Genomic DNA, 15,481 nt, shown 5'->3' on the forward strand with positions numbered 1-15,481 from the left:
GACACCGGACTGCGAAAGCCATTCGAGGTAATAAACGAAAACTATCTGGCTTCACGGTGTTCGGCACCTCTGTTCTTTAGATGATTTCGTTAACGCCCGTGTATCTTGATCGTCTTTTTAAGCTTTCTTAGAGATTAGACAACCTATCCGCGCTGACTGCTTCTTACATGCTAACCAGGTAAAGGGTTGGCTTATCGGAGCACTTATTCTCAATGCGCTACTCACGCGGAAAACTTGGATGCTATCCAGCAGCGACACAGGAAAGCTTTTCAACCACCTTTCATTAAAAAAAGTGTTAAAGAATTGAAACCACAGCTTTTTACAAGATAGTTTTAAATGTCCTAAAATCTCTTTGAAGGTCCTAGCGCCTATACATCAATCTAATATGTAGTAATCCAAAAACCTCACCTTCTGATCTAGTGCCTTGCGTTGTCCTTAGCTTTAGATGGTCCAACTTTATCGGCAACCAGAAAGAGGTGCAGAAACCAGATGCCGAAAGAGACTTGAACAAGTTCATGGGGGCCATGGTACAGACGGGCGTGAGCTTTATGGCACCTCTAACCTAAAGTTACCGAGCCTAACAGTAATCCAGCTTTCCTACACAGTTACCAGAAGACCGCGTCTTCTCTAGTACTACTCTATCAGAAAATGATTTGTAGCAGTAACACGATAATGAGCACAGAGCATATGTCTAAAATTGGCAAGCTTTTTATATTATAAATGTTTATTCACTATTCATTTAGAAAATAAACGAACAAATGTCGAAACGATATAGAGAACTTTATCGGACAAATAAAAACTTTATTTTTTATTGTATACCATTACAAATTCATACAGAGAATTACGTATCGTAACAAGTTATAACCGCTAGTCCATTTAAAATATATTGTAATATAATTATCAATAATTTCTAATAAAGGCTAGCGTTAGTACGCTTGGCAATCCAATGTTTTGGCACTTCGAAACAGTAGCATATCGTTTGTTTGCTCCATAATCTCTTTTGACATAGGTCGTGTTTCTTTGTGCTGTTTCCCCAAGTTTTTAATGTTTGAGTATGTTTCATATAATTTAGGTGTTTCTCAATATGACCACAATTAATATTTCCACACAATTCACAACTAACCCGTGGTGATCTTTTTATTTGGAAGCTCCACCTTTGGAGTCTAAAGTCGATGTGAAATTCTGTTCATTACCTTCAAAACTAATTTACAAAGGACAGTGAGTATTTTCGATTAGCAAGTGGAAGTAAAAAAAACAACGGATAGGTAAAAAAGATCCAACGTATTCCTATTCCAGTCTTAAATTAAATTGGTTCATATTAGAACAGCTAGAGACAATAATTGCACCAAAGGAACAGGACTGTGAAAACATTTCAATGGGAGAACGGGCTAAGTAGAATAGGATAACTAAGAAGGATACCTATTACTATATATTGGGGCTATAGTTTTCGATAGGCTGGGTGTAACAACAATGGGTCAAATCAGTCCAATTGCGCGCTTGTCAGTCTAGTAAAAGCTAACATCTTTTCCAAAGAGCAGCCATAGATTGCCCTACAAACAGCTTTCGTCAGTATGAGCATGAAGGTTCGATAAGAAGCTCTTACGCCTCATACAAGGTTTATAGGCTTAGGATGTAATTATCGCCAAATTATACATAAAATCATATTGATGGTACAGAGGTCAACATATAATTACTTGCCACTAATAAAATACATTACCTTACAGTACATAACATTGTTTTAACACTGCCGACCGTATGAATTGATGACTACATCGACCTTCTTCTTAATACTATCGTAAGGCCCATTTGATTTCATATGGTCAGCATACCCCTCTATTTGAGACCTAAGATCAACACGTGGAGAGCTTAAAGATAATCTTTGCGGTACTCGAAGTGTAACCGAATTCTTATGGCATTTGAAATTTCATATATAAAGCAGAATTTCTCATTAGTATAACGTTGAAGTTACATTAGATAGCTGTATACCTACGCCATGATTTTGTCTAATCTAAAGCTGATATAACTTCAATACTAAGTTCGGGAACAGGAGATACAACTGCATAATAAATGCGTACATTGCAAGACAATATATGAGCATTACTAACCTGGCATTTACAGTGTATACAGGGATTATCCTTGGAGATCATAGAGATTGGCACGTCACGCCCTTCCTGCTCCGGGCTGCATTTTATGTAACTACCTGAAATTAAAAAGGGTGTGATACCAATTAGAAAGTTAAAAGTGTCATCCCAATCTATCTATCTATCTACTCTACAAGCTACTGAAGTTCTTAGATAGTATGTCTTGTTGAATCCAAATCTATTTCTTAACTTTAACGTATTGGACTGATTTTTGACGGTCATAGTTTTGCCCTAGGAAGACCAAGCGAAAAATGAAGTCGATTGGAAATGTCCCGAGAGGTAAAGGTTTGATTTCCATTATAGATAATGTTAATTTGGTTGGCCGTGAAGACACGCAGCAACTTCTTTTTTAGTTTACATGTTTGAAAGTAACTCAGCAACACCATCAGCACGTTGAAACACCGTGACAGCTTTCAGCATCGTTCGCGCTGATATATCATCAAATGTATAACTTCGTTCACTTATTCGACACATGGTTTTGTTTCTAAAGTGAAAAGTTGTCTTCTCGCCTATAACGTTACGGTTACCCGCGGCGATCGATGAATACAGCATTCATGAATCACTGACGAGCGTATTGAGAACGAACCACCGTATATTCCAACTAGGTGACACGAAAAATGTGCTGGATGTAAGCGCCGTAAATATTTTGTCTTTTAATTCGTCAGTACCAGTGAAACTGAATCCCACTGATCACTATGGCGAGCAATTGTACGCGCTGTCGTAACGCTCAAGGGGCCAACCAGCCTGCGTCACAACGCAGAAATACCGCTAGTCAAGAGCCTCCGCTTTTAGGCAGTGTGCAGTGAAGAGAGCACGAAGATCAGCGCAGCAAACGTCCAGAACTCGCTCCATGGTTTCTTCAATCACTTCTCAAGCTACGCGTTGATGATGATGATCAGCGTCCTGACCGATCAATATGCCTTCTTTTCCGATTCCGATCCACAACAGGACCCAGACACCGACCCGAGTCTTATTGACTGGAAGAGTCCTCACACTTTACAAGCTACGCAGCCTTTTGATGCGCTCGACGATAACCGTCGATTAAGACTCATATGACGCTTTCCCTGTTACTTTTCGACGCTTACCGAAGCCAACGGAACCAAACTAACCTTTTACCCGCAAGTGTCGGACCAACGGACAAGGTTTGCCATCACTAAACATTAACATTAAAGCGGGAAAGCATTTTTGTGTACTGTGTAGAACGTAAAGCAAAAAGTTAATCTGTCCTGAATGCTCTATGCGCTATGCAGAACCGAAACGCTTGTACAGTACGTTCTTTCAGACGACGTCGTTAGGTGTGAGCTGGCTTTTTCCTAAGGGAACGTACAGTCCTTTTTGAATTAAACAACAGGCCTTTCATTATGTCTGCTAACTTCAGTACATAACGAGCCATGTAATGACCTTTAAATACATTTCTAAAATCCTCAGCTACTATTGAATGCCGACTATACATTGTACTTTGTCTAGACTAAAATGCTAGAGGTTGTATTCCAATAAGCGAATCTTTGTTTTCGTCTCTCCGCAGCAAAGAAGTCGTACGCCAAATTCGTATCATTATTGGTTAAGACCGACGACTACTACGCGTGCACGGTTGCACGTTAACACGCCAAAAGCCGGAAAGGTAGAAATCGTTTTTCAAAGCTGCCGCAACTTGTGCACAGCGCCCCGGCACATCGTTTCCGCTACCGAAACACTAACGGTGAAGGTGTTCTCATAACAGGAAACTACATAGGATCCTGCTACTACACGTATCACTGCATTATTAGTCAGGCTGGTGCACTTAGCCATCTGCATCAGGCAAGCTACCCGTACCAACAGTACCTTCTTCACATGGCAGCGATGTTTATGGTTAAATTTGATCCAATGTTCTAGTAAAAAAAACATTATTATACGGAAACTCGATGACACGATCACCTGTTAAAGAAAACCAAAAAGACTACTGCGTATCCACGTTTTACTCTAGCACAACGAGTAACCCAAACACAAACGTATGGTAAAGGTGTGCAGATGAAAATCCTGAGTCGCGCAGAAGTCCGAACTTCGCAGGTTAGTACTGAAGCATATCATTTACGACCCGTTTTACGCAACCAAAAATCCAGGTACATTATACGCAGACCATACCTGTCTAATTTATGAACGTCGTTACCCAGAGATGGATGATTTCGCTGGCCGCAAAAAGGGCTAGCAACACGTTAATCATGCCATAATATCGTAATAAGTGTTCCGTACAACGCAGACCTCCTGAAAATTTTCGGTAGCCACTTTCAAGCCGAAATATGCTCCTCTGTCAAATGACTGAATATATATGAAGACAGGACTATCTTTAAAATTAATGACACAGAACAGTACCGTAATGACCTGTACATAGGGTTATGCCAAGCTTCTGCACAAATACTGAGCTTTCCATTTCACGAATGGAACTTTCCTGTTGAGTGACTTCTCTCGCGCTTAGGACTTCCACGAACGCTCATACCTTCGGGGCAAGTTGACGAAGTATAATGGGGCTTAAAATGACCTCAGTCTCCATTCCCCACAACAACTCTCGACGCGCCGAGAACGCTAAAGAACTCCAACACGACTTCGCTGAGTAGTATGTGATTATATTCACATATAGACGGTTCTTAAGTGACACAGGAGAATATGGGATTGTGATGTTTGCTTCCACCTAGAGACAAGTCGAGGCAAAATTATCGTTATCTATGCCCCTTTTATTCGAAACTCTCATGGATACTTCTTGCGATATCATGTACATTAGTACGTGTTAATCTTACGACCCGAGATATTACCAATTCTTGCATCAATATATTTCCAAAAGCAAGTGTTCAGTCGGGTTTTGAATGACGCCGACTCAATTCACTTTAGGACTAAAGTCGTCGAAAGCCATGAGATATCGGGACTATCACCTCATACCATGCGACTTAAAAAGCTCTCCGATAATTTTCATCAAGAATTTTAACCCTCCAAAAATATGCATCAAGAGATCACCTGGAAATGTCAAGGTATACCACTCGTTCAATTAACAACGGATGATGTTAACGCGACACACTTCGCAACAGAATTCCTAGTTATCTGGACTTCGCAATTAAAGAAAAGATTACCGATTGCCTTAATGAGTAACACACACTCTGCTTATACCTGTAATGGAATTAGGCTGTTTGTGCATGACTTCAGCGATGGCCGTTAAAATTACCGCAGGGAAACGAGATTGTCGTGGTTTCAAAAATTGTTTTTAATCTTTTGGTAACTATCTTAGTAAGTGGACCACTCACAATGCGCAAGGCCAATAGATGATCGCCTCATCTCACTCGAAGAACCTATCGTCAGTTACGGCCCGCTACCACGTTATTCTCCGTGGCGCACGAGACTCCGCAAATATTATAATATTTTGCCACGGTAACATGAGTAGACGAAATGTTGTCATTTGCAGCGTTTTGCAATAACACCGTGCATGTACGCCTTGAGCGAGAATAATACTCTATACTCATTTCCCAATATATATGGCGATTCATTCCATCAGAACCGTCCGGTACTCGCAACAGGCGCAAACGAAGCCCTCGGGTTTTTTGGTGTATAAGGACATGTCGCCTAAATACCGACAAATTTTACTGCGTTGTTTCTCGTAAAGCGCATAAATTGATCCACTACTCTTGGTGTTTGAAAGAAATGTGCTATTCCTAAAATAAAACAGTAAGCTCTGCAATGCAACGTTTCCGCAATTTTCCGCAAAAGATGAGCTATTGTCCAATCTCTCCGCGTTGGACAAAACTTTACCAAAATAACAAAAAAAAACTTCCTTTAATGCCCGAATTCTATGGTATCGTTATTTCCAATTTTCAAGTGGCTTTTGAAATCAATCGGAAGATTCCCATTAGAATGTAAATTTCAACGGTTTAGAAATTTATCACACTAGCTCAGTACGCCACTTTTGATACAACGAGACCTTCGCTATAGAAATTAAGGGCCGCTTTAGAAATAAAAAAATATGAATAAATAGGCAGATTGCATAGAAAAGCTCCAATGGTTAATATTTTTTGCACCCTTTAGGCTTTTTGCCGTTTTGGACACTTGCAATTATGGGACCCTTGGATTGCTATCAACCTAAAGTATAATTTCACGGGATATTGTCTTTAGCTTATTTGAGCGTCACTGACGAGTTTATACCTATCAATACTGTTTCACACATAATTACAACTAAGAGGTTATTTGCGAACGAAAAATGAATACTTTGAGAGTGACTAATGAGTAGTTTAAGTCGTGAATCGAAGTTTTCATTATAGTGGTATGGTTGTACTGAATAAATATGACCGTCAGGCATGACACTTCTAGCACATGGAGGAAAATTTGTTAAAAAGTCTGTTTTTATTTAGACACAGTCTTAGAAACAAAAAATCCCAATCTGGGTACCGTACTCTTAAATCTATTTAAAAATTTGAGCTTGCGAGTCCCACCCTCTGGAGGCACGGACTGGATTGATTTTAAAAATCATATTAAGGAAGATCTGGGGAGAAGACCGTTCACTTACGCAAATATATGTGTTTCCAGAAAACGAAATTCGTATATGCCTTAGAGTGTAATGTTAATTTTGTTGGTCACGAATCGGAACCAGCAACTTCTTTCTCATTTTCCACGTTTAAAAACAATATTGTACTACTGTTTGAAAACATCAAGGCTGCCACCAACATACCCCGCCTCATATATTTTATCGTTGAATGTACATATTTTTATTTCCGTACAAAAATGTGTTGCGCAAACAAGTGCGCTATATTTGGATATAATGAAAAACTGTGTTGCAGCTCTTTTCCTCGAGGTGGATATTACGTTGTGTTTCCATCAAGAACATAGCTCAGTAGTAGAAAAAAAAATTACTAGTTGTCACAATACCAAGGGCGACCAAACCACGGCGCTATAATGCTGTGCCTTTCAGCTTGATCTGCGATATAGTATAGATTTCCTTTGTTTTGAAACTCATAAACTGTCAATCTGACATTCAGTGGACTTCAGTCTATAGGCATCAAACATAAATGAATCGCTTCATTCCATTCACAATCGAAAGGAGTAGTGAAAAGGTTTGTTGATATACTTACGTAGAAGAACAAACAAATAATAACGACTAAAAGATCCTAATTAGGCCTGAGACACTTCGGTGTAATTATAAAGACTTAGCCACAGGATCGACCTTTGGCAAGAGTCAGTCTATATGGGTGTATGATTCCGCGAAAATAAGAATTCCCAGTGGTCTACCGGAATTATTCTCAAGCGTTTGCGTATTATAATGCAGAGAGTTGAAGTTGAAAACAGTGAATAGATCTTGCCATACAAATTAAGCACGTAAAACCTGTTTGTGATTTTTCAATACAATGATTTATCGAACATCTTACGAAGATTAAGAACAAAACCATGGTAAAAACCGAACAACAAACAAAGAAACGTTTTCTGCGCATAGATATCCCGACTAAACAGGAAGACCAACACCATGCAGGTCTTTCTTTTATCGTTGAAGTGAGCCCTTGTTACCGTAATAGCCAATGGATAAGAAACATGATTAGTTACTCGCGGAAAAAAGGACTTAGCTATATGTTGACCTTTGGTTAACTTCACTCGAGTTTCTTTTCTATTTCTACGCTATTCCTCAGTTCTGTCAAAATAGCTCTCCTCGCAAAGTAGTAAGCATGCCAACTTCACCATCATCTGCACGGTCATTCACTATAGCTCTTGATGAGCCCTAGTAGGGCGAGTAAAGCTGCGAGTCTACGACTAATGCATAAAAGGTTAAAGCTGGAAAGAAAGAACGTTCAGCGATGGTAATCCCCCTCAACGAAAAAGTCGTTGTTAGGAAATGGTCCAGAACTACTCAGACGCATGCTGAATTTGCAAGTCCTGTAAGGATCTATACACCGCAACTAGGGCATGTAAGAAGGGGTAGCCGAAATAAGGAAACAAAAAGGGAGAATGAAAAGGAGGAAAAATAGGTTGTATTCCAGGGTACAGCCTGTTGATGCATCATGATCATGTAAAGAGATCATTGCCGTCTCAAGGTTTCCTTTCTTTCTCTTGCAGCAAAAGACATCTTTGCCCTCTGCTATACTGTTTCCGCGCATAGTAACACCCCCACATGGCTATCTTCGAATTTTTAATCACTGCTTCCTTACGCTTTGCCAGTTGACGACTTCTAGTTGAATCTGATTTAGGTGGATTCTGTAGCCTTATAAACTTTTATATAATAAATAAACATGAAATACAAACAACTGATGAGTAGGTGCTTTAAAATTACTCCCCTTATTTATTTTCCACAGCACGATTCCATAGCGCAAGGACCAATAAATCATTATGCAATATATATCTAAAATTATAAATACAAATAAGATTAATAGTTGAGTCCCAGTACTTACGCCATAGGCTTGCCATAGGCGTACCATTCCTCAGTTCTATTGTGGAATGGTACGTAGAAAAAGGCATCGACTGAAAAATTAAGTCTTTCTGGCGAATATTCTGAAAAGCACTACGTTGACAGTCTGAGAAATTGTAGACTGCAAAAGCGACCTCTAATTTTTTAATATGACGATTTTCTTGAACGTAAATTTTTCTTAATTCGGACAAATCACATGAAATTGATAAGTTTGGATATATAATTTATCGTCACACATATGGCAATATAAAAGTAACGTTTCCGATCAATATATTATTTATGCCTGTCTTCGCGTTATAGTCTCCCGTAAATAACTACGTAAAAGTATTAAGAACAAAGTGCCGATTCTGTTCCAAAGTTACAAAACACAAGCATTTAAGATAACCAAAAATTTGCAAAAAAAATTGGAAGTGTTTTTAGCTTTCAAACGCGCAGAGAATTTACTAGGTCCTATGGCTATATCATATATTAGTTTGTCCAGAGCTACTTAGCGGATTTTAAAGTTTGAATAGCATTTAAAGTACGTACTAGCAGTAGACTAAACCTAAAAAATATTTGAATTAAGTCTTTGACCACGAGTATAATCTGATTGAGTACCACCAGGAAAATATTATTATAAAAACAATGATATCGCTGCTGAAAATTGACTCTCGGTAGTTGTATTTCTGTTCCTCGAAGATGAAAACGTAAAATACATCGAAGATTGCAGGCTAGAAAATCTTCAGCGAAACAACAGCTAACTGGAATGCTGAGGACTACAGAGGAGATAGTGTCATCACAGGACATCAAACAAAAAAACTTGTTACTTTGACCATAGAAGCTTTTCACAAAACAGTACATATACAATGCGCTCCCTGCCAACTCAATTATGAGATTTCTCGTAGCATAAATGCATGAACTTCAAGGGAAGTTGTACGCACGGATTTTGATGGATTCATCACCGAAGTCGGGGGCAGTCTTCGTCTTACGGCAAAAAATGCAAAGCCGTACGGTGTGAAAGCCAAACGCACTTCATTTACCCAGATAATTGGTGTTACAAATAAAGTGACGAGTAATAATAAAGGACAATATTTAGTTAAACTGAAAACAATAACTAAAAAATGTTTAACTTAAATGGCAGATTAACTAACAGAATGCGCAAAATGTAGAGATAAGCGAATCAAATATTTACGGCCTGAAGATCCATTTAAATTCATAAATTAGTGAATTTGATTGTAAATAGAAAAACACAAAAAAAAGCTAACCGAAGTAAGAGGGAGAATTTAGAAGTTTCGCTCACTATAAAACGCTGAAGTTTATCGTTCCTATGGCATAATCTGGCCTGGACAAGCATGTCTTCTTGAGCAGCTAAAGTGGGATTATCTAAACTATTATCGGTTTAAGTCGAGTGATGAAGCAAGAAAATACTCTTTCTCTTCTGATCACTTTAAATGACCCTTAGTGACTATCATTAATCGAAACTGGCGGGTAAAGCTACACCTTACGAGACAGAGCGGTAATTTAAATTACTTTCTCTCAGCGAACCATACTGGAAATCAGCTCTGACGTTTGATTCAGTTCAAGTAGTTGCGGACGCAAGTTCCTTCGTTAGGACAAAGCCAAAAAAATTTGCAGGCTTGGTCTAGCCAATTAAGAGTACAAAAGACTAACGGCTTAAGCTCATCTCGGTGTTGGGAGCAACCAATAGCTCGACTCCTTGGCTTTGACTTATCTAAGCCGTTACGAGTGCGGACGCAGGGACATATACGAATGTTCTTCTCTATTCCAAAAGAATGCTGTTGTAGACGAAATGCGTTAGAGATTTGGAGACAAACGCTAAACGAAGTACGTATAAATGTATCTCACTTACAACGGACAAAACATATCATAGGCTGTTTTGGGCAAAGTTGATTTGCGGGCTAATGGTATGAAAAAGAAATTGTTTCACAAAAATGTCAGGTCCACTAAAAAAGTCGCAATATTTCCCATAGGGAGACGCCTGACAATAAGGATTATAACGGGTTACCTTTTCAACAGAATCGCTATTAATGGAAATCGGCACCGTGCCCCTGAGGACCGCTCTATATATGCTGAAGGGAGAAGGTGTCTGCGAGAGTGCTGAGCAACCAGGATTTAGAACCAACATCACAAACCATAGTCAATATGTATAAGAGTCTTGATGGCTATTAACTGCACTAATTGTGGAAGCTGTTGGCTGAATTCCACCATTCATTCGGTCACATAAAAATATCCAGTTGTGACACTCGTAAGGCCGTACCGTGAGTCGAGGCACAAATCGAAGGAATACTGGTTAACAACATCACCACGAGTTTTTTTTTAGCACCCATGAACATGCCCTGTAATGTTGGTGAAGAACAAGAACGGCAGTTTTGATTTTTCCCGACACTATAGACACGCTGTCGAACGTGAAGCTTTCTCGGCATATTTGGCCTATTTTGACTGCTTTTGTTTTATGCAAAGTAGCTCTAAAACCGAGCTAAAAAGTTTACTCCGGCCTTGCAAATTTTACGACAACGCTTTAGCAACCCCTCAATTGGGTGGCTAAAGCTATCAGATATGAAAAACTGTGGCTTGTCTTGAAGATGTAATCACTTATTGCGGCTAACTTCGTGTTAATGGCATTTCATTAAAGACTTCACTCGGATGGTTTATGTGCTATACGTAGCAATAATTAATCCTGTGACTAAGTGGAGGATAAATGTCAAGTATGTAAGGGGGCTAACGTACAAACAATCTGTTCGAATGTTTTTTGTTAGAGGTCTGGCAGAAGAGTTAAAAGGTACTCGAATCTTTATTGTATTCTCAGAAAAAGGCTTTTACAGCCAAAACAAATTTCGACACGCTATGAACTTTGCCCTTTGAATAGTCCCTAATGCTGCTGCACTCAGTCGCTCACGCGCACTTAGTCATAATAGAAGTATTTTACATAGCTCTATTTTAAAGCTAAATAATTAAGCGTTGTCAATAAAAATTGCCTTATTTCACTTATCACTGTTTAGTTGTTTTTTATCAACTGGTTGAAGTAGGTGTTAAAGTTACATGAAAAATCAAAGTTTCCACCGCGCGTATGTATTTCCTATCGGAACACCAGATTTTCCGACAATCACATTTTTATATATTATAGCTATAATTATTTAGCAAACGCTTTAGATCCGTTATATCAAATACTCGATACTTGGAAAATGTACAATTGCCGGGAAAACCCATAAAGAATATACTCATTTGACATACAGGAAAATGACCGTAGCATACTTTTGAATAAAAAATATATAAATATACGAATTAGATATAATTTACGTTTACTGCCGTGCAAGCACAGAACACGACGATATAAAGTGCTCATTCGATAACAGAGTTCTACGCCGGGCCGTTGAAACGGCAAGAAATGCACTCGGTATGGATTCGCTGGTAAAAGCGGTAATCAAACGCGTGGAATTTCCGGCCAGATCACAAAGACTAATGTTTGATGAACAAAATTGAAAAAATGGCCCAAAGGATACCAGCGGAGAGAACGACCAAGGTGGTGCGCCAAGCACGATAGTAGCTAAATCACATGGACCACATATGGTGTAATCTGGAGGCCGTGGAGGTGATCCGTGAGGAAGTCGCTTCAGGAGGCGCAGTCCCGGTTGTGTCTTATGTGCAATGTGTTTTAGCTGTAAGACGCGCATCAACTATGACCGAGAATGCGAGCTTTGTGTATCAAACCAAAATAGCACTCTTGATCAGGGCATGTCAGGTCGCGAGTCCTTAGGAGGCACAAAGTTGTGCCGTTAGTTTTCTAACTTGTGCGACAAATGAATTAATTTTTGCTAACAGCGAACAAACGTATGCCGCAGGATGAATATATCCAATCTGATTTGCACAACCGAGATGATACGAAACAATTAGGACTATGAATAAATACACATCTACGGCTATATAAGCATACTAGTGGTGGCTGTGAAGCATTTGTGCCTGCCAGCCAATAAAAATCAACTTAATCGTATATATATGAATATATAGAAATCATCTTTTAGCTATGATGAATTACCTTATACATTTCTTGCACAATTCCTTTATTATTATTTTTGTTAACTTTTTCTTAGTATATCGTATTTCTGAGCTGCGTGTTTCATGCACAAACTTTTACACCCGTCTTTACAGCTTCTGACGGTCGCCTTTTATTATAATTATTAGGTAGGTTTCGGAAATAGTGCAATGATAATACGGCCACTAATTATTATTTAAACAAACCAAGACCTGTATCACACAAGAGTCGATTACCCGTGCTTGTATAATGACCATACAAATGCCAAGGGTATTCTCCCTGTATTACCTTAGATCGAATTATTAACAAAAACGGAGGATACATTTCTATCAGCGCATTCATCTTCTCTATCGTCAATAATCAATGTTTGGCCTCCCACCTTTACGTTGTTCGGTTAAGGCGAAAGTTCAGGTTTCCGTGTATTAAGTGCAGAGCCGCAGATGTTACGGTTGAAGTGTTTCGCTTGACTGGATTTTGACATTCGGCCGCAAACAAAATGCAATGCCGTCAGTATCTTCGACCTTTTTGTCCAATGGCCACGGACACAATTTCGTTACCATATAGCTGTAAACATTTCCGTCGTCGCAGACAATCTGCGATGACGGAAATGTCCCCTCTTAGTCAGGCTGACCGCCTGTGATGCAGTGCAGTTTTTTTTTAATTGCCTATACGAAGCTCAGAGTAATTCAAAGCAATCTATGCGAGGAACCTTTTTTTTTGCAGGATAATATATATGTGGGAATTTCACTGAGCTTTGAAAATACTTTAAAGTAGTATTGCAAGTGTGGCTTTAACCTGACAATCTCATGAATAAATGTGATCTTACTGGCGCTAGTGTCTCAGGACTATCTGTACTTTCCTTTACTCATCCAAACTGGGGCCTAATCTGAAGTGGTAAAAATTAGCTTTAGATAAGACAATAGCTGCCTAATGTCTTCGAAATCGTATTAGTATGAAGATTATTGGGATTATGATTATTGTAAGTGTAGTTTCGGCTTGCGCAGAGGATCCTACTGTAGAATGTGAATTATACTCTGGACACGGTCCTGAAGTAGTTTCCGGGAACATTTTTACATTTGTCGAACATTGTTTGTTTAGTTGACATACCATTATGAATTAATTCACTAGACTTCACAGGATGGTTTCTGGGTCTTAAGGGTTCATAGCTTAGAAATAATTTTTTTGTGGGGTCATTTTATATTCGAATAGCAGCATGATAGTCAATTTTAAACTTATGGGTTTTTCTTAGGATATCCTCTCTTCGCGGCCCTTCTTGTATTATAGTTATAGCTTCGGATAAAAAGTAATCTTGCTAACATCTCAATTCTACCTTCTACATTACCTTATATAGATGTTCCTTGACTCTCCTTATATCTCTTTCACAAGCTTCATTCAATGAGGGCCGGTAAAGGGAGAAATACTTATGAATTATGGTTTTGTCTTTCAGAAATTGTTCGAACATATTGCTTAACTGCCTGGTATTGTCTAAAACGAGCGTTTTTAGATATCCCAGTCGTGGAAATAGTTGATACAATCGTTTAACAATATATTTATTGTTTTGACTGGAACAACTTCAATTCATTTACTTTTGACATATAGTAAGATTAGAAAACAGTAGCCCTGAAACGGATTTTCGTGATCAATATGTACACGATCCAACGACGATGTGGGATTCTTCCACGGTTAAATTTTCATTTTTAGTTGGGGGTTCATGTGTTTTACGCACGCTGAACAGTTTTGAGTTACTTGGAAACGGTAATTCTTCATCTAAATAAAGTCCTCATCTGACGTAGGCCACGACATGTACTGACGTGAGAGAGCTATCATTTTAGTGGTACCAAAGTCTCCTCGATGTAATCCTTCTGTGAGCCTGTGTTGAAGCTTTCTGAAAATGTAGATCCTATGGTCTCTAATAATAACCCCATCACTATTAAAGACTATCGTGAGCAGTATTTTGAAGGATAACTCTTGCCTGCATGTTTCTGAAGTTAACTGTGAGTGTTCGTCATATTAGATTAATGCCTACAGTAAAGTCCTCCCAATCGGTCCTTGTAAATTCTATGTAAACTTTCATTCCGTTTTCTATTAAGAATTCAATTTTGGCTAGTTGTTTACTGTTTACTATTAAAGTAAATAACACGTTCATTTTTCCGTGATCTGAAGCACGTAGATACCGCATATCATATATGAATTACGACAGAAACGATGGACAACGTTGTAAGCATGCGGCAAAAAGAGCTAGAACTGCTCTGTTGGGAGCAGAGATGGACAAACATGGCTTGTTTGCTCATCGTCGAGGGAATTTTTTCCATGTAGATAGATCATAACGCATTCTATTGAACATATTCTTATACTACTTTACTTAATACTTTTGAGTGAGAAGCTATAGGTCATTCGGTTCAAACTGGATAACAAATAATCAGGGTGGCGAATTGGCCACAGGTAGAAAGGCATACGCAGTACACATCACCGGTCTCCTTAGATCGGAAGCTATAAGTACCTGATATGACGTTTTTAATTTTTTTCTTGTCCACTCGTTTTTTTGACCTGATTGAAGTATGCCTTTGCCTGGAATAACTCGACAGACTCGTTTTAATACACCAACTAGTCGTTGTACAAAGGAAGCGTGCAAGGTCCTTACGAAAAACGTACTTTACCAACGTTCTTTGTCTTCGAGGCTTTTACAATCGCCAACATTTTCTCGGAGCATTTGGTCATTCCGTTTGCTGAATACTTGACACCGCAGGATTTTTTTTGTTGATATGTAAGTCATGTACATCTTGTACTGCTTGACACTTCTAAGCGGTTTGAATATTTCCTCTCAGTGTTTTGTTTTGCAATAAGGATGTCGCCTTGACAACCGATAACGTCTCGAATTTTCTGCCAGGATGATTGTGAATACTG

The 15,481-nt window shown here is 38.8% G+C and overlaps 1 protein-coding gene across 3 annotated transcripts in view; it reads right to left on the reverse strand.

The window, feature by feature from the left end:
• Positions 1 to 15,481, reverse strand: part of LOC111253836 (BMP-binding endothelial regulator protein-like) — a 118,248-nt gene that overhangs the window by 76,453 nt on the left and 26,314 nt on the right. For all 3 annotated transcript variants that reach the window (XM_086974156.1, XM_022813924.2, XM_022813923.2), the window contains one exon: positions 2,106 to 2,200. In XM_086974156.1, the coding sequence (XP_086830282.1) occupies positions 2,106 to 2,200 (95 nt within the window). The remainder of the gene's footprint in view (positions 1 to 2,105; positions 2,201 to 15,481) is intronic.

Source organism: Varroa destructor, unplaced genomic scaffold, assembly GCF_002443255.2.
Source record: "Varroa destructor unplaced genomic scaffold, Vdes_3.0 BEIS01000007.1, whole genome shotgun sequence".
NCBI classification, from domain to species: Eukaryota; Metazoa; Arthropoda; class Arachnida; order Mesostigmata; family Varroidae; genus Varroa; species Varroa destructor.